We start from the raw sequence: 25587 nt of genomic DNA on the forward strand, positions 1-25587 counted from the left end.
TATGATATTGATCCAGTATTTAGATTGTTAATGCTATAATTCCTGTGTTCCACCTAGAGAAATATTAAATATAAAGTGGATCCAGTCATATTTCAATAACAATAAGTGATTTTCTAATGCAGGGGTTCTCAAACTGGGGGTTGGGACCCCTCAGGGGGTCACGAGGTTATTACATGGGGTGTCGCGAGCTGTCAGCCTGCACCCCCAAACCCTGCTTTGCATCCAGCATTTATAATGGTGTTAAATATATAAAAAAGTGTTTTTAATTTATAAGGGGGGGTCGCACTCAGAGGCTTGCTATGTGAAAGGAGTCACCAGTACAAAAGTTTGAGAACCACTGTTCTAGTGCTTATTAATACCTTTGCATTAGAGTTGTAGTACATTTTCAAAGAAACCTATACGTTTGCTAAATGAGCCCATACAATTCATGTATTAATAATATTGATCTAATATTGTAGTGAATATACAGAGTCAAAACCTGCCATCAGTTTTTAAGATAGAGATTTTAAAAGGTATCTTTACTGCCACTTGCATAGGTAAAAGAGAAATGTGTGTGTGTGTGTGTGTGTGTGTGTGTGTGTTTGAAAAAAAAAAAAGTACCATGACAGTCCATTGTTTTTTGGTAAAGAAGGTCAATAGAGGTAACAATTAGTCTATATATCAGGCTTGATTTCAAAAGAACCTAAGTGACTTAATAGCACAAATATTATGGACTTTTAGTGGAACTCCTGCTCTTAAGGCACTTGGGTGGGATTTTCAATAGCACCGATAGTCTCTACCTGGAGTCGTAGTCCGGGATTTGTCCCACTGGAAGACCGTTCTTGATTGGAGACATCCATTGTCTCAAGTTGGGTAAATGCTCTTTACTGCGTTAATAAAACTCAGTTTTAGAAGGAAATATTTAAAGCTTCAGTTCTGCAAGTGATATCGCATAGGAAGATGGCTGCCTCTCCATTGCTGTATCTTCATGGAGGTCCATGAAAGTCAGCAGGGCTCTGCTTGGGTACGTCAACCTGCCTGTGCAATGTGAGGTGCAGGATTGGGGCCCAAAACGTTATTCTGGAATTTAACCAGATTGTGTTGTCCAAATTAATTGCCATTAAATATATTTCTGGATCTAATGAAAATTGCATTTGGAATGTTTTTGGCATGGGTTTCTAAATCATATCCCAGAAACCATATGTTCCAGGACAAGACCACAGAGTTACACAAACCTCCCAATGATTTTGTAGTGCATGGAGCAAAGACAAGTCAGAAAATGGCCCACAGCCACTTTCTGTTGGAGATTTGGCTGAATCCATTAAATACATTTGAGGTGAGACATTTTGGGAAGTTGTGTAAAATCATCAAAATCTTGAGCGCTTCTTCATCTGTTCAGGGAAAGAGATATTGTGACAGTGCAATTACAATAGAATATAGGATTATAATACAGTGTTTTGAGGAACAAGGCCTCCTTACTTCAGGCCGTGCGAAGAAATAAAACTGAGCTATGCTTCCTTTTTCTCCTCTCCAGAATGAAAAATGTCTAATGAATGTCTCATGTCTGAAACACTGGGCTGGATTCATCAAAGGGAGTTAGTAATTACCAAATTGAGAGAATCATGAAGCGCTTTTCTAAATTTGAAAGGCTCATCAAGAATAGATCAGGAGCAGGCAAAATTAATAGTTATGAACTCATTTCCATAGAAATGGACTTATTAGCAAGCATGCCAGCTGCCTAAAATTATAAGGTCTTTTCCTCCTGCTTGCAGGAAATAATCTTTTTTTTTTTTTTTTTTTGAAATAAAAGTAAGTTAGACTTTATTTTTTATTGCTCCTCTAAACTGGGTTTGGCAAAATTCTTGCAAGATGGCAGAAGCTTTGACTAGACAATAAAAATGGAGGAGAAGGAAGGGGAAGAAAACAAGAAACTTACAACCCTCGGATTCCATGAGCACCTCTCTGCTGCCAACTTGTTTAGACAAAGATGGAATGGGCTGCAAGAGAGTTGCCAGGTCTTTTTAGGACAGAGTTTGGTTTAATAGGATTTAATGGGTGATAACACTATTAGTTACGCTCTTCTCCTTTGCTGGTAGAATTTCCACTTTCATGGCATTTTATCTTTGCTGGACATCTAAAGAACATCAGTGACCCAGAGGATGTGAGAGCCAACTTCTCAGTATTGGTCGCAAAGTACAGAGTAGGCCAAGGAGAAATCGAAGATTTGACACGACAGGACAGAACGTCTTTAAAAAGAAAAGATGGAACAGAATGGCATGTAGATAATCCCCACTACTGAAGGTGGGAACTTTAAGACAGAGTGTCATGGTTGGTAAATAGAGGTTGATGAAGTTTGAAGAAAGTAATTCTCAGGGATTGATTCTGATTTATTTGAGATTTTACTCCAGCCTACTTCCAGTTGCTTCCGTGGAGTTTACTCCTGATTTGCCCCAGTTTAAATGAGAGCTGTACCAGGTCTTTAGTGCCCTAGATTTAAGAATTTCAAAGTTCCTGAATTAACTACTGAGAGGCCTGCTGACAACACACTATTATTGAGAACAGTTAATACATTGCCTTATGTATCAATACACATTAAGCATCAACCTTTCTGCTATTGGAAACACAAGGATCTATAGATGAGGGATAGAACAAGGACTGTAGAGACAGAAGGGAGGCTATGAACTGAGGAAGAAAGAAATTGACTTTTAAAGCTTTATCATTTGTTTGCAATAGCTGTAACCCGGGATGAGATCTGGAACAAAATCTGTGGACCGATCATACGCCTCTCTGTGGGGGACTCTGTGTCCCAGATACTGTAGCACTTGGCATTGCTCTGAGGGCTAGATCTTTGTTTTGAAGAGTGAAAAAGAGAGACCATAGTTTTGGAGAAAATTCATTGACCTGCTGTTCAGAAAGTAATTTGTAGGACCGCCGATGAATAAAGTAGTACAGGGGCTTGAATGCCATTTTGTGAAAGCTGTGTACTTGGTGGAGGAACTCTCTAAATGAAACCTAATTAGAACACAGCGAATCTGACACATAAGTACAGCTCTTTTAGCAGTCTTCCAAAAAAAGAAAAAAGCTGGTGCCCTGATTTGAAATGTTGACACCTTACAGTACATTTAAATTGCTTCAGAAACAAAGCAGGAAGCATTTGGCTAACAATGTTTTTTTCATTTAAGTAATGGCAGAGAATTTTCATGGCAAACTGGATTCCACCAGCACCCATTTTTCCTGTTTTGTAGTTTCAGATTATTCATTACAAGTCAGGGAGTGTGTTTGTGTTAACTGGTCAGGAATTTTTTGACACCAGGTTTCTTTACAGAAAATGCCAAGCTGTTGAAACTTTTCATGGAAATTGTATCTGTTTTGATGAAGGTTTCACTGGGAAAGTTGCTCAGTTTGAGGATGGGATTTCTGGTTAAAATCAGAGAGTGAGATCTCAGAATAGCCAGTGGTCTGTTGGTTAGGGTGTAGGAGACTCAGGTTCAAGTCTTTTCTCTAAATTAGGTAGAGCAGAGATTGGAACCTGCTTCTCCCCTACCCCACATGAATGTGCTGACCACTGAGATAGTGACTATCCTGGGGTCAGGGCCCTCACTAAAATTTTTCATGAAATGGAATTCCTGATTTCCTGCCAATCCTTGTGAGTGTATCTGATGTTTTCCTTTTTTATTCTATGTCAGAATTTAAATCTGATTTCAAGCAATTGGAGTAAAAAGAGGCATCTATCTTTAAATGAAAGTTATGATGTACGTAGAAGAACTTTGCCTGCTTACAGAGGCAGCAGCCATTTTCCTCCCTGACAGTCTCTGTAGTCTGTTATATATAGGCTTGGAAGGATTAGATTTTTATTGGTAAATGTTGGTAAACATTGATTTCACAGTTCATACACAAGCCGACGAAAAAAATGTTTCCATTGATGATGCTAGAAAACTACAAATAGGCAAAATAAAAAAAAATGCTGCTTGAGAACTTATTGGAGTTTGATTTAAGAATATTTATATATCTGTATTTTTTTATTTGATGTTTGCAATTTGCTTTAGCAGTTATAAAGCTTTAACTTTCTGAATGTCAGTGTCTACTGTTATTAAATAATGTTATGATGCCCCCATGATTTCCTGTCAGTGTGAAAATTTAAATTGATAAAAATAGAAAAAATACTTTAAAATAAACATAGATATCATCTGTCAAAATTACAAAAAAAATGTAATTTTGCCAAGTCTAGCTGTATACAGAACACACACACACTGTTCTCATCTAGAATCAGAAATATGTAGGACTGAAAGGGACCTCAAGAAGTCATCAAGTCCAGCCCCCCTATGCTGAGGCAGGGCCAGGTAAACGTAGATGACTATGGAGACTTGTTCATTCTTGATGTTGTCTTTAACATAACATTGGCCATTTAGACTGTAAGTGTGTAGGTTTTTCTCTGGATACAGAAAAACATAAGAAGAGGATAATAGAGTTGTGGACTGAGCACAAAACAACTGTCAGCGTGACATCATGACATTGTTCTTTTAGCTCAGATTTGACTGTGCCTGTAGCACACTGAAATGCTACCTAATCTAACTACAGGTTTCAGAGTAGCAGCCGTGTTAGTCTGTATCCGCAAAAAGAACAGGAGTACTTGTGGCACCTTAGAGACTAACACATTTATTAGAGCATAAGCTTTCGTGGACTACAGCCCACTTCTTCGGATGCATCCAAAGAAGTGGGCTGTAGCCCACGAAAGCTTATGCTCTAATAAATGTGTTAGTCTCTAAGGTGCCACAAGTACTCCTGTTCTTTTTGCGGATACAGACTAACACGGCTGCTACTCTGAAACCTGTCATTATGCAAGGCACTGCATTTAGCCGTATGGAGTGGAAATCCATCAACTTAATGAAAAAACTCCGTACAATATGCATCCGAAGAAGTGGGCAGTAGCCCACGAAAGCTTATGCTCTAATAAATTTGTTAGTCTCTAAGGTGCCACAAGTACTCCTGTTCTTTTTGCTAATCTAACTAATTACTTTAGAGATGAATCCTAACCAGAACCATAGGTCCAAAGAATTTTTAAGAATTCTGAAACATTCTGAATTTTTTTCAGTTGGTACCTTTTGGTGTAATGGATTGAACCAAAACTCGAGATACAGACACACCCAAAGGGTTCAAAATTTGAATCTAGAATTTGTATCTAGGGCTGATCTCTAAATTTAATTTATGACTTATGAGTGTATTCGGTTTGTGACCAAGTGAAACAAATACACCTCTACCCCGATATAACGCTGTCCTCGGGAGCCAAAAAATCTTACTGTGTTATAGGTGAAGCCACGTTATATCGAACTTACTTTGATCCGCAAGAATGCGCAGCCCCGCCCCCCCAGAGCGCTGCTTTACCACGTTATATCCGAATTCGTGTTATATCGGGTCGCGTTATATCGGGGTAAAGGTGTAGTTAGAAGTAATGAGCAGGGGCCCGTACTGTTGAATTCTCCATTATGGTGACAATATTTTTCTGCAGAAATTGAGAAGTCTCTAATTATATCCCTGACTTTGTATAGTATAATTTGTCTTCGGCATCTTGTTGGTAGTCTGGTTGGTCACCCCGGTGATGCATTAATAGCATCTAGCCTTGCCTGAGGGTAGAGAAGATAAATGAACATTAAGGTCTCTGTACTGCACTTTCACTTCAGTGCAGCAGTATAAGAAAGTTAAACCCATGCATGGATAAACCTTTCTGCAGTATTACTGTAGACTACTTTAGTGGACTCAAGCACTTTGGGCAAAAATCATCTTTAAAAAAGTAGTAGTGTGGTTGTGGAAGTGAGAGCCAGGCATTTGCAGGTGAGGTAGTGTTTCCCAGTAGATAGATCATTCAACTTGGCTTTAGGAGACCTAGGTTCCATTCCTGTCTTTGTTACTGATCTGTTGTGTGGCTGTGGGCATGTCCTTGGGCCTAAGACCTTGTTTACACTACAGAGGGAGATCGATCTAATAATATCGACATGAATAACGTCGCTGAAGTCAACGTACTTAGAACTGCTTACCGTGGGGACCTCACTACGCTACGTTGACGGGAGACGCTCTTCCGTTGACTCCCCTTGCACTTCTCGTTCAGATGGAGTACAGGAGTTGACAGGAGAGTGATCTGTGGTTGATTTAGCAGGTCTTCACTAGACCCACTAAATCGACCGCTGATGCATCGATCACCGCGTGTAGATTCCCCGGTAAGTGTGAACAAGCCCTCAGTGTCGTTCTTAATAAAAGAAACAGAAGTAATTCACAAACAGAGCTCGAATGCTTTGCATTACATCCACTTTTAAACTTTTATTCCCAGATGACCAAAATAAAATAATCTTCATACAATTACACGTGTGCATTTCATGAACTGAAAATAAGGATAATGTAACCCCACGTTTTTGTCATGTATAATTAGCACAAATCCATTTTTTGCATGGAGATAAAGGCAAGTTCATGTTCGAATGAGAAAAGAAAAGCTGAGAGCTCATTTCTGGTGCAACATGAGGAATGACCAAACATTCTACTGTTTCAGAATGTCAGTATTTGCAACAACAAAATGATATTGGTACTTGAATAAACAATTTAGCAACATCTGTGCTGTATGGTGTCCGGGGCTTATATTACAGGTTCATTGAGATTACTTAGAACCAATGTCTGAGTTTAATGGGAAACATGCTTCCTTTTCAGAAAGCTAAAAGATAAATTGTCAGCTCATCTATAAAGTATAGCCATTTGCCCACTGGATTGTTTGATTTAGTCTTTTATCAACTTCTGTGGCCTATGGGTTAGCCTAGTGGTTCTCAAACTGTGGGTCAGGATCTCAAAGTGGGTCGTGACCGCTTTTTAATGGGGTCACCAGGGCTGGCATTAGACTTGCTGGGACTTGGGTCTGAAGCCAAAGTCCGAGCACCACTGCCCAGGACTGAAGCCCTCAAGCTGCGGCACCCCCCAGGGCAGCAGGGCATGTCATGTGATGAAACCTCCGGGAATACATCCAACCAAAATTGGCAGCTCTAACATGAGCAGAAACTTAACTGCAGTATTGCTATAGTAACTAACTGACATATATCCTAATATATTTTAAATAATTAATATACTAACATAAAGAATAAGGACACCCCAACGTCATTAAAATGAAGAAGTGAGTTATGGGCAAAGGAGGCTGAACATTCTTGTGAATATTCATAGCAGCCATTTATGGCTAACCACGGCCTAGAGTCTAGACCATTGAGACCTCAACCGTTGGAATCGCTTGGCAGGCAGGATATAGGATTGGACTCTTGTGGACCACCACCTGTTTCTCTACCCTGGGTCTACACAAGGATTGTGTGAGTGTGAGTATTACATGGTGCTGGATGTAAAATTAATATTGCATTACTGTTATATTCTGGTTTGGATTGGAACAGGTGTGTGTTTACTAATTGTGTCAATACAACTATTAAAAAATCAGAAGCTTTTTCCTAAGTGAATGTTGCAACTGTGCACGTTGGGGTTTCCAATTAAACCTTAACCGATTTCCAACTCTCTGGATTCTTGGAACTGAAGCCTGTCAAACCTAGGCTGTTAATTTGTCAGTTGGAGATTTTTAAATAATTAATACACAATCAATAGATCAGGCAACATTTCCTGAAGTCTGCATGTTGAATTTGATAATTCTCCTATCGGAAAGAAAAACAAAACAAAACGGTTGCAATTTATTTTGTTCTTGACATTTCGCTGATGCTTCATGTTAAATTGCACTTAATGTGCATTTTGTTTTCCAGAGCAAACATCTCCTTCTATGAGATCTTGCAGATGGACTTTGAAATTGACAATAGCAGTAGCCTGGCAGGAGCTCAGCAAATTACCTGGCAGGTGGAATACCCCAGAGAAGACTTGATGAGTGAACTGGTGGTCTCAGAGATCTTTGTCAGCCAAACAACATTTGCAGGAATTGTTCCTCTTGCAATGGTAAGAAACTGCTTTTTTGTTTTTCAAATGCTTCTTTTGATTCCTTTTAGTATTCACGGAAACATGAACCATTTTTTTAATTTGCTACTTCCTATGCATCTGCTGAAAATGGTTTAAATGCAAAAAGTACATTTCAATAATATTTTATTTACCTGATATACCATAATGGCTCCTTGGAAACCATTAGAGTCTATTGTGCAAATTCTTTTCTGTTTGTGGATTATTGGCCTGGTACATAGTAACAGCTCCTTTGGAGCTGTTGTCTTCTGTTGTGTTAATGCGACTGCCATGCACGCTCACTAAGGCTAAATGCTACAATTAGTTATGACATTTTCATTTAAATAAATTAGCCCACATGTGTAGAAAACTTCATTTCTAAGCCAGACAACTGGGCCATATTTTGCTTTGCTTTTCCCCAAAGCACTCAAATGCACTAGACTAAATCACCGACTAGCAGGCTGCAAAATGTCAATTTAATAAAAAACTCATTTTGAGTTATACAGTGGGGACACAAAATCGTTTCTAAAGACTTAGATTTTTCGATTTAGAGAGAGGCCCTGTTTTCAAAGCGGGGTGTAATATGTGTGGTCAAAAAAACCCAACCCTCACTTTTTTCATGTAACTGGCTCCTTGTGTACTCAAATGCAGCTGGGTATAGGGACCTTGGGTGTGACTGTGGGATCTCTGTTTCTAAAACTTTGTGCTGGTGCAAATCAACTGCATTTAAATGTGATTACACTGGTGTAAAAGCTGGAGTAACAGAATGGTGAATTGGACCCTGTCTGCAGAACTTTCTTTGAAAAATTGGCCTAAAGAACTTATGAAGGACTAATTCTTTTTCCGGCTTAATTTGATGAAAAAAACCCTCAGTTTTCGACTGAGGACCTGGATGATACATTTCAATCTACTGATAAATTTTAAAGCCCCTCTTCCCTCCTTTGCAGTCCTGAGAAAGGAAGCTAATTTTTATTTTCTTGCTCCTCTATCACCTAATCAACAAAAATCCAAACATCCCTCTCCACAAACATTCCTGCTCTGCTGGGAGAGAAGCAAAGGAGGAAACCAGTAAATACAGACAAGGATCTAGTCAGAACTCTTTTTTTGTGTGTTCTCACTGACAATGTCTAAACTTGCTGGATATCGAGTGATAGAAAAAAAAATACAAGTAGGATTTTTTACAGGGTGATTTTTTGGGAGGCTTTCCTGGGGCATATAAATAAGTGGTCCGTACACTTAGAGGAGACTGATCAAAACTAAAATTAACTGGATGTGATGTTGTCAATTATTAGTGATGATTCAGGTTGTAATACTAATGTATAGTGAGGGATAAACAATACCACTGTTATACAACACAGGTTGTTTGAAATGGCTCATAAGGTATTTACGCTACTAAGAGTGTGTCGGAGAAAAACACAGTTCTCACTCTTTGGTTGGGTGCAGCAAAGTCAGATACTTTATTATCTCTAGCAATTGCGTGGAGAGGGAGAACTATACAGGTCTCTCTACAGGTAAACAATTACAGCAAGCATTTATACCTTTTGTTACATGCAATAATAAGCAACAGCTGCATTTTGTTTATACATAGGTCATCCTGATATCTTATTTTTCTTACTTATTTAGACTCTAGTCTACATTCCATATTATCTACACAAGGTCGCAACAACTTCTCACACAGTTCTTTCCCACTCACCTCACACAATCCTCACTTCTACAAGTCTCGCGTTATTAGGGTTACAGTTAGCCTGACTCTTGCCAACAGAGACTGTTTGCATTTAAAATCCCCTTCAAATCCCTGTCAGGCCTTGCTCTGCTTCCACAAGAGCTACTGGTATATAGTTGAGTTGGGTTCAAATCAGCAGCCCATGCTGAACTTTCAAAGGTGCATAATGTATGTTTGGATCGGAATTTTGCAATTGGCCCTGCTTTCTCTGTAATGGTCCCCCTCTCTCTCTAATTGCTGAATCAGCCGCTGGTGCCTATTTTTAACTCCGGATCTCCGAATGTTGGGCAGAAGGTTTGTAGTCCTGATCTGGAGATGCATCTTAATTTTGCTGCTCATTTATTTTCACCTCTTATTTTACAGCATGATGGGGGAAAAAATTGAAGTGTAAAATATATATATTTATATATTTTTGTCTCCTTTTGGGACATCTCAATGTTTCTTCACATGGCCATAGTCCTTGGTGATGTTTTTCGTCAGTAATTCAGCTATCTCCCTCTGATTGCAAGCTTGCTTGCCTGGCTGTCCCTAGGCTAACCGAAGAGTCTGAGATAGCAGTAGCAAGAACAACAGGTTTTATTTGCATTCCTTCCCCTCATATTTGCTAATTTATGGTGCTGCTTCACTTCACTTCAAGACAGGCTCCAGCCCGTGTTGCCGAACTGGGAACAAAAGCCAGTGCATCATGCACTATCATGTTCTGTTCAGTGAAACCAGGTGTTACGGAAAGTTCTTGAAATAAGAAAATATATTTTAATGTTCTTTTTGAGGGGTTCCTCAACTCCTTCCATCACTAATAAGTCAATTTTATTGTCATTTTTTTCCTACCATTTCCTGAATTACACAGAATCTGTAAATAAATATCATCTCATGTGTTTTTGTCCCTTAGAAGAACACTATAAAGTATATTTTAAACTCCTCATTTCTACGTTGAATGTAAGTTACTTGGGGGTCCCTTTAATTTCCTGACTGTTCTAATTTGTTGATACAAAACGTAGAACCAAATGCAAGGTCATTCGCATGAGAGAAGTTGCATGAATGTGAAAAGAGGATTTGGTCCTTAGTTTGTGGGATCAAGTATTTTGATGACCTCAAAATCCCATGGCCAGTGAAAGATAATTAAGTCTTTGTAGTTTCCTGTACAAATTCACTTTGTGTATAAATCGGACCATAGGCACTGTGTAAAGCTACACTGTATACTGAAAAATGTCTTGTCAGGAAATGTTTTGCAGGTGGCTACAGTTATAATTCGCTGAACACTGGAACTCCAACTCTCGTTTACATTGTTTAAGACCTCTGTATATTTGTTGAGGGAAAACGAAACAAAACAAAACCAGACTGTGAAATTGTGCAGAGCATTAGGGGCCCTTCTTAATAAAGACTTAAACTGAAGTTAAATTCCTAGATCTTTCTGTTGGTCACGATAAATATGCCTCATGCTTATGCCAGAACAGACAGGGTTTCTCTTACGCATGGTTCAGTATCTCACTATTGTTTTCTGCTGCTGCTAGGGCCAATCATAAGTACATCTGGAACTTTTTTAAGGCTTTCCTTGAATACAAAATAAAAAGAGCCAGACCCCTCTAGGATTAACATCCCCTCATTGCATGGTTGTCAGGACCAGGATGTGGGTGGACTGACCTGATGTTTAGAACCAGAGCCCAACCTATTGGTTAGAGAAAGGGACAGGAGCCAGATCTGGAGTAAGGAACCAGGAATCAAGCCAAGGGTCAGAGCTAGAGCCAGAAATCAGTAGCTGGAGTCAGAAGCCAGGCAAGAGAGCAGGGCAGGGTGGAATGGAGCAGGACAAGGACAAGGCTGGAGAGGCTGGATACAAGGAAGAAGCAAGGCTGGGTACAGGGGCAATTGCAGATTTGCTGACCCAGTGATGAGCTGCCAAAATCGTAACAATTGGTTCCCTACCGGGTCTCCAGCGGCACTTTGGCGGCGGGTCCTTCAGTGCCGCCAAAGACCCAGAGTGAGTGAAGGACCCGCCGCCGAAGTGCTGCCGAAGACTCGGAGCGCTGCCCGGTGAGTACAGGCCCCAGGTGTTCTATTACGTGTTTGGTTTTTTATTAATCCCTGCCAGGGCCCCATTGAAACTGTTCGAATTGGGCCCCACACTTCCTAAAGCCGGCCCTGCACATCGGGGTTGCAAAATTGTATCAGGGGCCAGGTAGGGAAGGCTGTGCCTCCCAAAACAGCCTGTTGTCCCCCCATCCGATTCCCCCCCCCTATCCTGCCCCCAACTTCCCCCCTCAGAACCCGCAAGGGCCGCAAGCAACCCATCAACCCCCCCTGCTCCTTGTCCCCTGACCACGCCCTCCCAAGACCCCCCGCCCAACTGCCCCCCTGGATCCCACCCCCTACCCAACTCGCCCCGCTCCCTGTTCCCTGACTGCCCTGACCCCATCCACCACCACCCTGACAGACCCTGGAACTCCCATGCTTACCCAACCCCCCTGTTCCCTATCCCCTGACTGCCCCCCCAGAACCTCCGCCCCCTCCAACCGCTCCCTGCCCCTTATCCAACCCCTCCTCCCAGCCCCGGCCCGGCACCCTTACCATACTGCTCAGGGCAGCATGTATGGATGCCGCGCGGCCCGCTGGAGCTCGCAGCCCCACCCCCTTACCATGCTGCTCAAAGCGGCAGGAGCTGCAAAGCTGCCCAAGAATGGTCCAGAGCGCTGGTGCCGGCAGCACGGCACGCTGCGGCTCTGCGAGAGGAGGGCAGGCGGGGGAGTCTCTCCATCCAGGAGCTCAGGCGGGCCGGACAGGACAGTCCTGCGGCCCGGACGTGGCCCAAGGGCCGGAGTTTGCCCACCCCTTTAACAACCGGTTCTAAACCGGCTTCTAAATTTAACAACCGGTTCGTGTGAAGTGGTGTGAGCCGGCTCCAGCTCACCACTGGGGCTGGCCACTTGGGCAGGCCGGGCAAAATGTGATTCTGCTGCAGTCCATCTTGGCTCATTAACCTGCCCGAAGGCTGAACCATCTAACCCCAGGCTCAGCTGAGGAAATTCAACCCCATGGGTCCTGAGAATGATGGTGGCAGTGTTAGTGGTAGGGATCGTTTTCCATTACCTAACTTATTTTTCTTCTAGATAAAGTAGGTGTGGTAGGTCTCATGCTAGCGTTCGTGTAATAGTCTGATAAAAAGAGCCGATTGCTTGCTTCGGTGGGGTTTACGAATAATCTCTCATGAAATCTTATGTGTTAACATCCACATTTGGTAGGAAGTTTAAGAGATTAGATGTGGGTATGTGAAAAGATACAGTTGATTTCTGCATATTATGTAGCAAAATAGGGCTCCATATCAGCAGACAATCCTGCTGTATTGTGCAGATAGGTGCTGCATGTTCCTGGCTGCAAAGAACACTAGTCCCTTGGTTTAAAATCAGTGGTGCATTAATGAGCAGTGCTTTGAGATTGCTAACAGAGAAGGGCGTTGTGAGGCTGAAATGTAACTCACTCTTACATAGTTAATCACTTTGGGTCCCAGTAAGAAAAAGTGCAGGCGTGTAATGCAAAATGTACATTTTGATTCATTATTTGGGGGTGAGGGGGAAAGCTAATGGCACATATAATTTCCTTATTGGGTGTGGGTGGCATTAAGGTTTCAACGTACAGTATCTTTATGTGAAAAGGCGATGTGGGCGTGGAGAACACTAATTATCGCACAAACGCTAACCAAGAAATCGGTATGCAAATGTCATTAGGAATTAGCTGCGAATTTATGAACAAATAAGACAGTTCCTGGTTTCTCAGAATTAAAGGAAAACCCCAACCAGGAGAACGGGTGGTACAGTCAGCTGCCAATTCGAAAACCACCAACCCAATTGCATCTGGCATTCAACGGTAGTGCCCAAGAAGTACAAATCTATTTACATCTACATGTGTATGTTCTGAACAAGTCTGGAACGTCTTCAAGTTTGTGCAAAACTAATGAACTGAAATATTTATTTATTTATTTATTATGGGCAACTGGGTAGCTTTCAAAGATTTCCTCATTGAATAATATTCCAAGTGTCCATTGGAACCATTTTTTGTGACATGCATCTTCCTGGTTTATATCCAAATCGCAGTTGGACCCTACTTACACAATTTGAGGAGAAGTTATTTGGTTTTGCAGCTTTGAAGTGGCCCAGCCAATAGTTCTTGGTATTATTCTGTTTTACCAGTAACTATGAAATAATCTGATTTTTTTTTTTGAGTGGATAAGTTTGGAAGAACAAGGTTAAAATATAATTTTTGAATTCTGGGAATGCCTGAAAAACTTGAGTCTGTGTCCATTTGGAAGATCATCCATATAATTTTAACTCCAAAGCACTGTTTTTCACTTTTTGAATATTTTAAATCTAATTTTGATTAGAATAAATACAATAAATATGTTCACGAACAGCAGAAAATCTAAATATTTTCCTGCTGGGAAACGGAGTTTTCTCCACAATTTGAAGCAATAATTCCTTGCTCTCCTGATAATGATAAAGTCCAATTTGAATGACTGTTTAGAACAAAACAAAGTAAAATTTATTATGGAAGTGATCAGAATATTTTAGTAAATTAAGACTGGGACAGTTTAATTTTAGTTAGTAGAATTGACTTTCTGATAGCCACATCTCTAATTCCAGATGGAACGTATGCATTGTAGGGAGTAACAGAAAAGATGAGGTGGAATAGCAGGCCATCTCCAACTGATTTGGTAATGAAGCGACTTCTCGTGAAATGAGAAAATAGCAAGGTGGTTGATCACAGTTGTTTATAGCCTGCACTTGACTCAAGAACTGATTTGGATGACAGCTATGACAGGCCTACTGCTGTTGCGAAAGGATATCAGTCTACCTTAAGATGAGCTGTTCTTATAAATCAGCTACCCACAGAGAGGTTTCTCTCCTATAGTTCTTTTTATAGTGGCACATGGTGGGAATGCTCTAGTTAGGCTATATCATCATTTCCATCATCCACCTGCTAGAGAAAATATGGAAAAGGAGGTAACTTGCTGCTCATGCTCCGGCTGTGCTGTAAAGCCAAAGTTATGGGAGGTTAAAGGATGTCAAGTGAATGTAGATAGACAAATGTAATTAATCCAAACCATCTGGATGAACACTCCTGCTCTTACAAAAGTGCCATTAGCACTTCCATCTTTTTCTGATGCAAAAGGGGACGTGTTGCTTCCTAATATCCTGCTGGAACATTGGTTCAGTACTGGCTTAAATGGAAGAGTACCACTCACTAAATCATTAGCACCACTTCCAACAGCACCTCCACTAAATTAGGTTGTCAACACAAGATGGTATTGCTGCATGAATTTTCTACCTTTTTAGAAACACACCACAACTGTTTTGTGCAGATCTATGTGTGGCTTCCAATTCTCTTGGCCAACATTCCCAACACAATTTTGATCTTTTTTCTTTTATGGTGAGCTTGTCAGCCTGGGAAGTGATTTTTTTTGATGTATTCGAAGGTAGGGAAGAATTTATTTCACACGATACTGAGCTATATGCATACAATTTGTAGGAGGGCAACATATAGCTTGATGGATCTGCCATGCCCTCAAGATGCCCCTTCTCCAGAGAGACACTGTTTCTGTGCATATGTCTAATTTGGGAAGTTCATTGTTTGCGAGTAAGTGTGACCAAATTGATAAGGGCTCCTAATAGGGTATATGCAAACATACATCTATGATGTATAGATGTATATAAACAACGTATGCCATGTGTGGTGGTGAAATCGGTGTAACAAATTGCATTTATCATTTATTTGCCTGTTTCTTCTTAAAGCCGTCTATTCATCCATCTCTGAGCAGATTTCCAACATAACAAATCTCTGAGCAGCTTGAAGCGGCTATTTCATAAACATCAATTTGCCAAAATTTTTTTGCTCCAATTGTACTAAAGTTACTCCCATAATTACACTGCTCCGAGTCGCACATTTCAGTCTTTGACCAGTCCTGGTCCAATATCAGGCAAATCACACTTTCTCTTCAGTGGCATAATTTTGTAGCCTTGTAGATTTTGAGATATTAGATTGTAAAATCCCAATATTAAGTATAGAAAAGGTATTCTAAACAATTTTTGTGCTTTTAAATTTTATGAACTATATTTATTTATTTATTCTCAGAGGCCTTTACGGTTGGATTCTTCCACTAAAGGAAACCTGTTTTGGCAGGTGGAGATTAATGGGGCGCGGGGGGGGCGGCGAAGATTTGTATATATTTTAAAACTTTGCTTGGCAGACCACTCATCAGGGGATGGGAGCCTTTAGTGGGAGCGGGTGGAAGGAGATTGCTGAGCATTCTACAACTCACCCACTGATAGGGAATATGACTTCCTGGGGTAGAATTGCTGTCCCAGGGACATCTCAGGGGCAAGAAGGCACTGAGGGTGGCTTGGTGATCAGTCACAAGTAAGGTTATGCTGGGGGGGCTGACCCAATGGGAGTTCACCTTCTTGGTACTATTTAAGATAAGCTGAGAGGTGAATATGTGGACATATTGTCACTGTTGCACAGGGAGGTGCTGACAGAAAGTAAGCTGGGGCACAGTGAGCCGGGCAATGAAATGCCCAAGTGGCCGTGCGTGTTTAGAACATGGGAAAATTGGGAAACTTCTTTCCTAATTGATGTGGTCATTATTGTAGAGGCTTACCCAGACAGAAGCCCAGTACCATCTCCAGCTTGAGATGTTAAGGGTTCTCCTTACCCTAACTAGATAGATTGGCATTTTTATGGGCTGGGTTTACTTTGGGGTTTAGGAACCCTTTTGCAGGGGAAAAAAGGCATGTAATGTCGACAAATTTGAAGGAGTTATTATGAATAGGCCATACTGTAAAGAAAAAGATTATACAAGAATTAAAGGGGAATAGGATAGCAGGGCCATTCAGTCATCTCACTATACAGGACTTGCAGGTTTTTCCCCTACAGTTGGTCCCTAAGAAGGCCCCAAGTGAGTATCACGTAATTCACCACCTGCCTTACTCACGGGATAGCTCAGTTAATAATGCAATAGGCCCGGCCTTCTGTTCCGTGCCCTATTCCTCCATTGATGAGGCTGAGTGCCTGGTTAGGTCTTGTAGCCAAGGGTTTTTAGTGTGGAGGTTCTGGCGGGGTAGTCTGAAAGCATCAGCCTGAGGGAGGATACATGCTGTTCCATCACTGTTATGCACAGGGATCTTGCGCGGCTCCTGGATCCTGTGTGTCACTGTGGACAAGAAGTGAACTTGTTCAGGGAGACAATTCCTGGTACCATGTTTTGGAGCTTTTAGGAGCAGCAAGCTAGTATTTGGGTCTTGTAGGGATTCTTCTGGGGGGGCTTTGGAATTTAGGGGTATACAGTGATGAGCTGCCAAAATCTTAACAACCGGTTCCCTCCTCACCCCATGAGGGGGTCGTGGCTGGCACCCCTAGGACTTCTGCCCCATCCCCGCTCCCCCCGCGTTCCTTGGCGCCCCCCCCAGGACTCCTGCCCCATCCATCCTCCTTCCCTGTCCTCTGACTGCCCCCCGCCGCCTCATCCAACCCCTCCTCTCATTCCTGATGGCCCCCTGGGATCCCTGCCCCATCCAACCACCCCTTCTCTCTGTCCCCTGACTGCCCCTGAAACCCCTGCCCCTGACTGCCTCCCACCACCCCATCTAACCACTGCTCCTTCCTGATTGCCCCCCTGGGACCCTTGCCCCCATTCAATCTCCCTGTTCCCTGCCCTCTGACCGCCCCGACTCCTATCTACCCCCCCAAACTCCCCTGCCCTCTATCCAACACCCTCTCCCTGCTCCCTGCCCCCTTACCGCGCTGCCTGGACGTGACTGGCGGCGCTACAGCCACGCTGTGCGGCTGGAGCCAGGCCACGCCATGCCTGGCCGCGCGGCTGGAGCCGTGCCATGCCGGGCTGGAGCTGGGCCGGGCAGCGCCTGGAGTCGGGCCACGCTTGCTTCTCAGCCCTCCCAGGCTTCCCGTACGAACAGCTGATTCGTGGGAAGCGGGGGGTGAGGGGGCGGGAGGAGAAGCAGGGCAGAGCATTCCGGGGAGGAGGCGGAGGCGGATCAGAGGTGAGCTGGGGCTGGAGGCAGGGCGGGGAGCTGCCGGAGCTTTACCGGTTTTTAAATTTAAAAGCCCTTTTAGAACCAGTTGTTCCACGGGACAACCGGTTCTAAAAGGGCTTCTAAATTTAACAACCGGTTCCCGCGAACCCGGTGCGAACCGGCTCCAGCTCACCACTGGGGGTATACATTGGAAGGGGTGATCGGTGATATTAACCTTGAGGAGGTCAAAGACGGATCTTCCCTGTCGAGGCTGTGAGGGCATACATAGCGATAAAACCAGGGTGGGATGAACCCATCTTTATTCATGGTAACGGGAATCCCCTCACAACATACCCATTTATTACAGTTTTAAGACAGGTGTAATGTGCTACAAAAGAAATGAATGATCATTCTTAAAAATCATCACAAATTGACTTTTCCCCCTCAAATACTGCTCTAAATGTAACATTTATATATCATTTATATATTCAAAAAACGGTACTGGCTTTAATTAACTAATCAATCCTGAATAAATGCATCTTGGTAAGAATGAAAAATTATATGGAAATGAAGCCACTCTTACTCAGTTTTACCTGTTCCTGAATGTTTTATGAGTCACTTTTCAGATTCCTTAAAGTGCTTTTAGAAGCACACTCAAAAGTTCCATAATAATCTGGCTTAATATCTCTAAAACTGATTTACTTAGAAAAAGTTGGGATTTGCAACTTGAAGAATAAATTTTCCCACAATACCTAGAGCCTTTATGAATGACTTTGACAATGTAAATACTGATTTATCAACTAAGATTGTCCGTAACTACTTAAGGCCTCTTTAATGCAGGCAAAACTACCACTGTAGTCAATGGGGAATTTACCAGAGCAAGGACTAATTGTTCCCTTAAGTTGGAGTCTAGTTCAAATGCAAAATTTCTAATTTATTTTATGTTTTTGTTTTCTTTTTTCTTTTGAATTTTCAGTGCCAGGTGAAAGACACAACCATTGAGAAATTTTGCCCACAGAAAATATGAAGTGACCTGAATTAGACTCTCAGTATTGTCTATTCTGAATATCTGGAAAGGATGTTCAGACAGTGAGCAAAGTATAAGACCACTTGCTTAGTACAACAGAGCATGATGCATTCAGTATCAGCGTCAGCTGCTTTGCTCCTGTGTAACTTATTTTGTTTTCCTTTCGGCAATAAATAGTTCTAATAATTGAGTCTTTCAACATCTGGTGTACCAATTAACATGTGCTGCTAATGTCTCAGAAAGTAGAAAGGTGATTCATTTTCATCATGTTTAATACAATAACAGAGCGAGGTGGAGAAGTAGAATGTCAAAACACTTAAATTCTTCTCGTTCAGATATTCTGGTGCATTACTGAGTATTCACAAAAGAACTTGCTTTTCGGGATGACAATAATTAAATGTAAACATTGAGCCTGATTTTCAAACATAGGATACCTAGAATAGGATGCCAGTCCTTAATCTGATTACTCAAATTGTGGTTTATGGATCCAGTATGTCTTGCATATTATTATAGAGTTTTTAGTTGGATTTCTTTAGATACCTATGTCTTGATTCTATTCTCACACCAGTATACAGGAAATCAAGAGTAACTTTCCTGAGATCAATGGAGATATAATGGTATAAAACTGGTATAACTGAGGGGGAATTGTGTCCTTATTCTGCATCTCTGATCTGTTTCAAGAGTCAGCAAATAATTAGGGTTTTCAGAGAAGACCTTTAGAGACAAGTTCTTACCATACCATGAGAATGTTTCCCACCTATATTTTCTTCTAATTTAGTATCATTTTGGGAGTCTTTGTTTCCCCTTGTTCTTGTTTGGTTCTTGCTCATTTCTTTACCACCAATAGCGGCTTGAAGGAGCCATATTGACTGAAGGAGTAGGTGAACATGTGACAGACATATAATGTGATGCAGAGGCAGAATGAAAAGTGTGGCTAGTGACCTAAGTTGTAACAGAAAGACTCAAATTAAAATAAAGTGATATATAGAAGACTAAGTACCTGATTCTCTTTTACACTGAAGGCCCCTGTACATAACTCAGGGCAGGGGGAACAGATCCTTAGACGGTGTACGTTGACTCAGTTGAAGTCAATGGTACTATGACAATTTGCACCAGGAGAGAATGTGCCCCTGGCACTTGCACTTATACCCATTTTCAATCCCCTTTACACTGAGACTGTGGTGTTAAGGTACCTTAGTGTAAATGGAAATCATGCCTTAATATCTTTGAAGAACAGTTCTGCCTAGAAAAGTGACTATGCAACAATGGCCTCTTCTTACTCAACAGATCTGGTTCTTGTGTGTATTCAGGGTCCTATCTGTTTAATTTAAGTAACAAAATATTGTACATTTGTACTCCTTTCTGCTCATGTTAGTCCTGCAGAGGCAACACAGCTAAGAGTATGAACTGGATTCTATTCCTTCTCGTGCATCATCAGCTGACTTATGCACTAAATGTCCATTAGTTACTCCTGTGTAGCTCCCTTGAAGACAATGGAGAGGCACAGATGTCAAAGAGCGTAATTGACAGGTGGGTGGCATGGGGCTCACTGGTATAATTGAAGTATCTAAATTCTTTATTCCTGGGTAAGATATATGAAAAGGAGAAGGACCTTTGCTTGACGCATAGATCCCAAGTGAAGTTTTCAGGGCTGGCAGGAAGAAAAACCATCTTTCTACTTAGGGTATGTCTACACTACGAAATTAGGTCGAATTTATAGAAGCCGGTTTTATAGAAATCGGTTTTATACAGTCGATTGTGTATGTCTCCACATAAAATGCTCTAAGTGCATTAAGTCGGCAGACCGCGTCCACGGTACCGAGGCTAGCGTCGACTTCCAGAGCGTTGCACTGCGGGTAGCTATCCCACAGTTCCCGGAGTCTCTGCCGCCCATTGGAATTCTGGGTTGAGATCCAATGCCTGATGATGCAAAAACAGTGTCGCAGGGGGTTCTGGGTACATGTCGTCAGGCCCCTCCCCCTCCGTCAGAGCAATGGCAGACAATCGATTCGTGCCTTTTTACCTGGGTTATCTGTGCAGATAACATACCACGGCAAGCATGGAGCCCGCTCAGCTCAGCTCAGCTCAGCTCACCGTCACCATATGTCAGCTGGGTGCCAGCAGACGTGGTACTGCATTGCTACACAGCAGCAGCTAATTGCCTTTTGGCAGTACATGGTGTATTACGACTGGTATCCATCGTTGTCATATTCCTCAGTGAGTTCGATCAGAGGCATCTGGGCAGACATGCTTTGTCTCCTGGAGACTCAGTCCTGCCGGCAGTCCTATTGAACCGTCTTGACGATGATGCCTAGCAGTCAGAGTACAGCATCTTCTGCCAAGCACCCAGAAGATGCCAATGGCTATCAGTCATGCTGCACCATCTGCTGCCAGCTTAAGATGTAAAACATAAATGGACCAGATTTGTTCTGTATTCATTTGCTTCCCCCTCCCTCCGTGAAATCAACGGCCTGCTAAACCCAGGGTTTTGAGTTCAATCTTTGGGGGGGCCATTCTGTGTGACAATTGTTTGTGTTTCTCCCTGATGCACAGCCACCTTTGTTGATTTTAATTCCCTGTACCTGTAAGCCATGTCATCACTCGCCCCTCCCTCCCTCAGTCAGACAATAGTTTTGCGCCTTTTTTCAGCCCAGACGCCATAGCACTGGGATCATGGAGCCCGCTCAGATCACCGCGGCAATTATGAGCACTATGAACACCACGCGGATTGTCCTGGAGTATATGCAGAGACAGAACATGCCAAAGCAAAACCAGGCAAGGAGGCGATTGCAGCGCGGTGACGAGAGTGATGAGGAAATTGACATGGACATAGACCTCTCACAAAGTACAGGCCCCAGCAATGTGGAAATCATGGTGTTACTGGGGCAGGTTCATGCCTGCACAGGTTCACAAGCACAGACTGGTGAGACCGCATCATGTTGCAGGTGTGGGACGATTCCCAGTGGCTTTGAAACGTTCGCATGTGTAAGGGCGCTTTCATGGAACTTTGTGACTTGCTTTCCCCTTCCCCGAAGCGCCAGAATACCAGGATGAGAGCAGCCCTCACAGTTGAGAAGCGAGTGGCGATAGCCCTGTGGAAGCTTGCAACGCCAGACAGCTACCGGTCAGTCGGGAATCAATTTGGAGTGGGCAAATCTACTGTGGGGGCTGCTGTGATCCAAGTAGCCAACGCTATCAAAGACCTGCTGATATCAAGGGTAGTGACTCTGGGAAACGTGCAGGTCATAGTGGATGGCTTTGCTGCAATGGAATTCCCAAACTGTGGTGGGGAGATAGACGGAACCCATATCCCTATTTTGTCACCGGAGCACCAAGCCACCGAGTACATAAACTGCAAGGGGTACTTTTCAATGCTGCTGCAAGCCCTGGTGGATCACAAGGGACGTTTCACTAACATCAACGTGGGATGGCCGGGAAAGGTACATGATGCTCGCGTCTTCAGGAACTCTGGTCTGTTTCAAAAGCTGGAGGAAGGGACTTTCTTCCCGGACCAGAAAATAACTGTTGGGGATGTTGAAATGCCTATCGTTATCCTTGGGGACCTACCCCTTAATGCCATGGCTCATGAAGCTGTACACAGGCAGCCTGGACAGTAGTCAGGACCTGTTCAACTATAGGCTGAGCAAGTGCCAAATGGTGGTGGAATGTGCATTTGGACGTTTAAAAGTGCGCTGGCGCAGTTTACTATCTCGAATAGACCTCAGTGAAGCCAATATTCCAATTATTATTGCTGCTTGCTGTGCTCTCCACAATATTTGTGAGAGTAAGGGGGAGACATTTATGGTGGGGTGGGAGGTTGAGGCAAATCGCCTGGCCGCTGGACGCGCAGCCAGACACCAGGGCGGTTAGAAGAGTACAGCAGGGCGTGGTGCGCATCAGAGAAGATTTGAAAACCAGTTTTGTGACTGGCCAGGTGTGAAACTTCTGTTTGTTTCTCTTTGATGAACCCTCCACCCCCCACCCCTGGTTCACTCTACTTTCCTGTAAACTAACCATCCTCCCCTCCCCCTTTTGAGCACTGCTTGCAGAGGCAATAAAGTCATTGTTACTTTACATTCATGCATTCTTTATTAATTCATCACACAACTAGGGGGATAACTGCCAAGGTAGCCCGGGAAGGGTAGGGGAGTAGGGAAGGAAAAGGACACACTACAGTTTAAAACTTTAAAATTTTAATACTTATTGAAGGCCAGCCTTCTGATGCTCGGGCAATCATCTGGGGTGGAGTGACTGGGTGGTCAGAGGCCCCCCCACCGCGTTCTTGGGTGTCTGGGTGAGGAGGCTATGGAACTTGGGGAGGAGGGCTGTTGGTTACACAGGGGCTGTAGCAGCAGTGTCTGCTCCTGCTGCCTTTCCTGCAGCTCAACCATACGCTGGAGCATATCAGTTTGATGCTCCAGCAGCCAGAGCATCGACTCTTGCCTTCTGTCAGCAAGCTGACGCCACCTATCCTCTTCAGCCCACCACTTGCTCGCTTCAGCCCGCGAGTTCAGCCCGCCACCTCTCCTCTCGTTCATATTGTGCTTTTTTGCACTCTGACATTGACTGCCTCCACGCATTCTGCTGTGCTCTGTCAGCATGGGAGGACATCTGGAGCTCCGAGAACATATCATCCTGAGTCCGCCGTTTTCTCCTTCTAATCTTCACTAGCCTCTGTGAAGGAGAAACATTTGCAGCTGGTGGAGGAGAAGGGAGAGCTGGTTAAAAAAGACACATTTTAGAGAACAATGGTTGCACTCTTTCACGTTAAATTTTGCTGTTCACATTACACAGCACATGTGCTTTCGTTACAAGGTCGCATTTTTCCTCTTATATTGAGGGCCTGCCGGTTTGGTGTGAGAGATCACTCATGCAGTGCCAGGCAACAGATTTTGGCTTGTAGGCAGCCATGGTAAGCCACAGTCTTTTGGCTTTTTTAACCTTCTTAACATGTGGGAATGGTTTCAAACAGTAGGGCCCTCATTTCCCATACCAAGTACCCGTTGGGTTGGCCATTTAAAATGGGTTTGCAATGTAAAAGGAGGGGCTGCGGTTTCTGGGTTAACATGCAGCACAAACCCAATTTCCCCCCCCCCCACACACACAATTCTGTGGGATGATCACTTCACCCCTCTCCCCCACCACGTGGCTAACAGCAGGGAACATTTCTGTTCAGCCGAGCAGGAACGGGCACCTTTGAATGTCCCCTTAATAAAATCACCCCATTTCAACCAGGTGACCGTGAATGATATCACTCTCCTGAGGATAACAAAGAGAGATAAGGAATGGATGTTGTCTGCATGCCAGCAACCACCGGGACCATACGCTGCCATGCTTTGTTATGCAATGATTCCAGACTACGTGCTGCTGGCCTGGCGTGGTAAAGTGTCCTACCATGGCGGACGGGATAAGGCAGCCCTCCCCAGAAACCTTTTGCAAAGGCTTTGGGAGTACATGAAGGAGAGCTTTCTGGAGATGTCCCTGGAGGATTTCCGCTCCATCCCCATACATGTTAACAGACTTTTCCAGTAGCTGTACTGGCCGCGATTGCCAGGGCAAATTAATCATTAATCATTAAACACGCTTGCTTTTAAACCATGTGTAATATTTACAAAGGTACACTCACCAGAGGTCCTTTGTGCACCCTCAGGGTCTGGGAGCATGCCTTGGGTGAGGTCCAGGGTGATAAACATATCCTGGCTGTTGGGAAAACCGGTTTCTCCGCTTCCTTGCTGTGAGGTATTGTCTTCATCATCATCTTCCTCGTACCCCGAACCCGCTTCCCTGTTGCGTGATTCTCCATTGATGGAGTCAAAGCACACGGTTGGGGTAGTGGTGGCTGCACCCCCTAGCATCGCATGCAGCTCCGCGTAGAAGCAGCATGTTTGCGGCTCTTCCCCGGACCTTCCGTTTGCCTCTCTGGCTTTGTGGTAGGCTTGCCTTAGCTCCTTAATTTTCACGCGGCACTGCTGTGCGTCCCTGTTATGGCCTCTGTCCTTCATGGCCTTTGAGACTTTTTCTAATATTTTGCCATTTTGTTTACTGCTATGGAGTTCAGCTAGCACTGATTCGTCTCCCCATATGGCGAGCAGATCCTGTACCTTCTGTTCTGTCCATGCTGGAGCTCTTTTGCGATCCTGGGACTCCATCACGGTTACCTGTGCTGATGAGCTCTCTGTGGTCACCTGTGCTCTCCATGCTGGGCAAACAGGAAATGAAATTCAAAAGTTCGCGGGGCTTTTCCTGTCTACCTGGTCAGTGCATCTGAGTTGAGAGTGTTGTCCAGAGCGGTCACAATGAAGCACTGTGGGAAAGCTCCCGGAGGCCAATAACGTTGAATTCCATCCATACTACCCCAAATCCTACCTGCAAAGGCCGATTTTCGCGCTAATCCCCTCGTCGGAGGTGGAGTAAAGAAACCGGTTGAAAGGGCCCTTTAAGTCGAAAAAAAGGGCTTCGTCGTGTGGACGTGTCCAGGCTTAATTCGATTTAACACTGCTAAACTCGACCTAAACTCGTAGTGTAGACTAGGCCTTAGAAACGGAGACATTGGCTATGTTAACTCATTGAGAAACAATAAACATGGAACCCCGCAATGTCATATTTACAATCACTTGGCAAAGTAGAACTCCAGTTAAAACTAAATATAGAAATTGGTGGTATAAAGATGGATGCTGTTGTATAATGATACTGCAGTTCTCCCCGCCATCTCTGTCAATCAGATAGACATCTGCAATTTTTCACAGATTGGGAAACACGGAATCGGCTGAGCTTGTTAGGGTAGCCCTACTCTGTTTCCTGGGGTAGAAGAACCCCCCACACACACTTTATCCATTCCGGGCTTGTCACCCAGGTTTCCACCACAGAAAATGTGACGGGCTTAAATT

At 43.4% G+C, this 25587-nt stretch overlaps 1 protein-coding gene across 1 annotated transcript in view; it reads left to right on the forward strand.

Annotated features, from left to right (window-relative positions):
* Nucleotides 1-25587, forward strand: part of TMEM132B (transmembrane protein 132B) — a 379313-nt gene that overhangs the window by 243971 nt on the left and 109755 nt on the right. Inside the window, exon 4 of the mRNA XM_034791339.1 lies at nucleotides 7749-7935. Coding sequence (XP_034647230.1) covers nucleotides 7749-7935 — 187 coding nt within the window. The remainder of the gene's footprint in view (nucleotides 1-7748; nucleotides 7936-25587) is intronic.

The sequence above is a fragment of the Trachemys scripta genome, chromosome 15, assembly GCF_013100865.1.
Source record: "Trachemys scripta elegans isolate TJP31775 chromosome 15, CAS_Tse_1.0, whole genome shotgun sequence".
Classification (NCBI taxonomy): Eukaryota; Metazoa; Chordata; order Testudines; family Emydidae; genus Trachemys; species Trachemys scripta.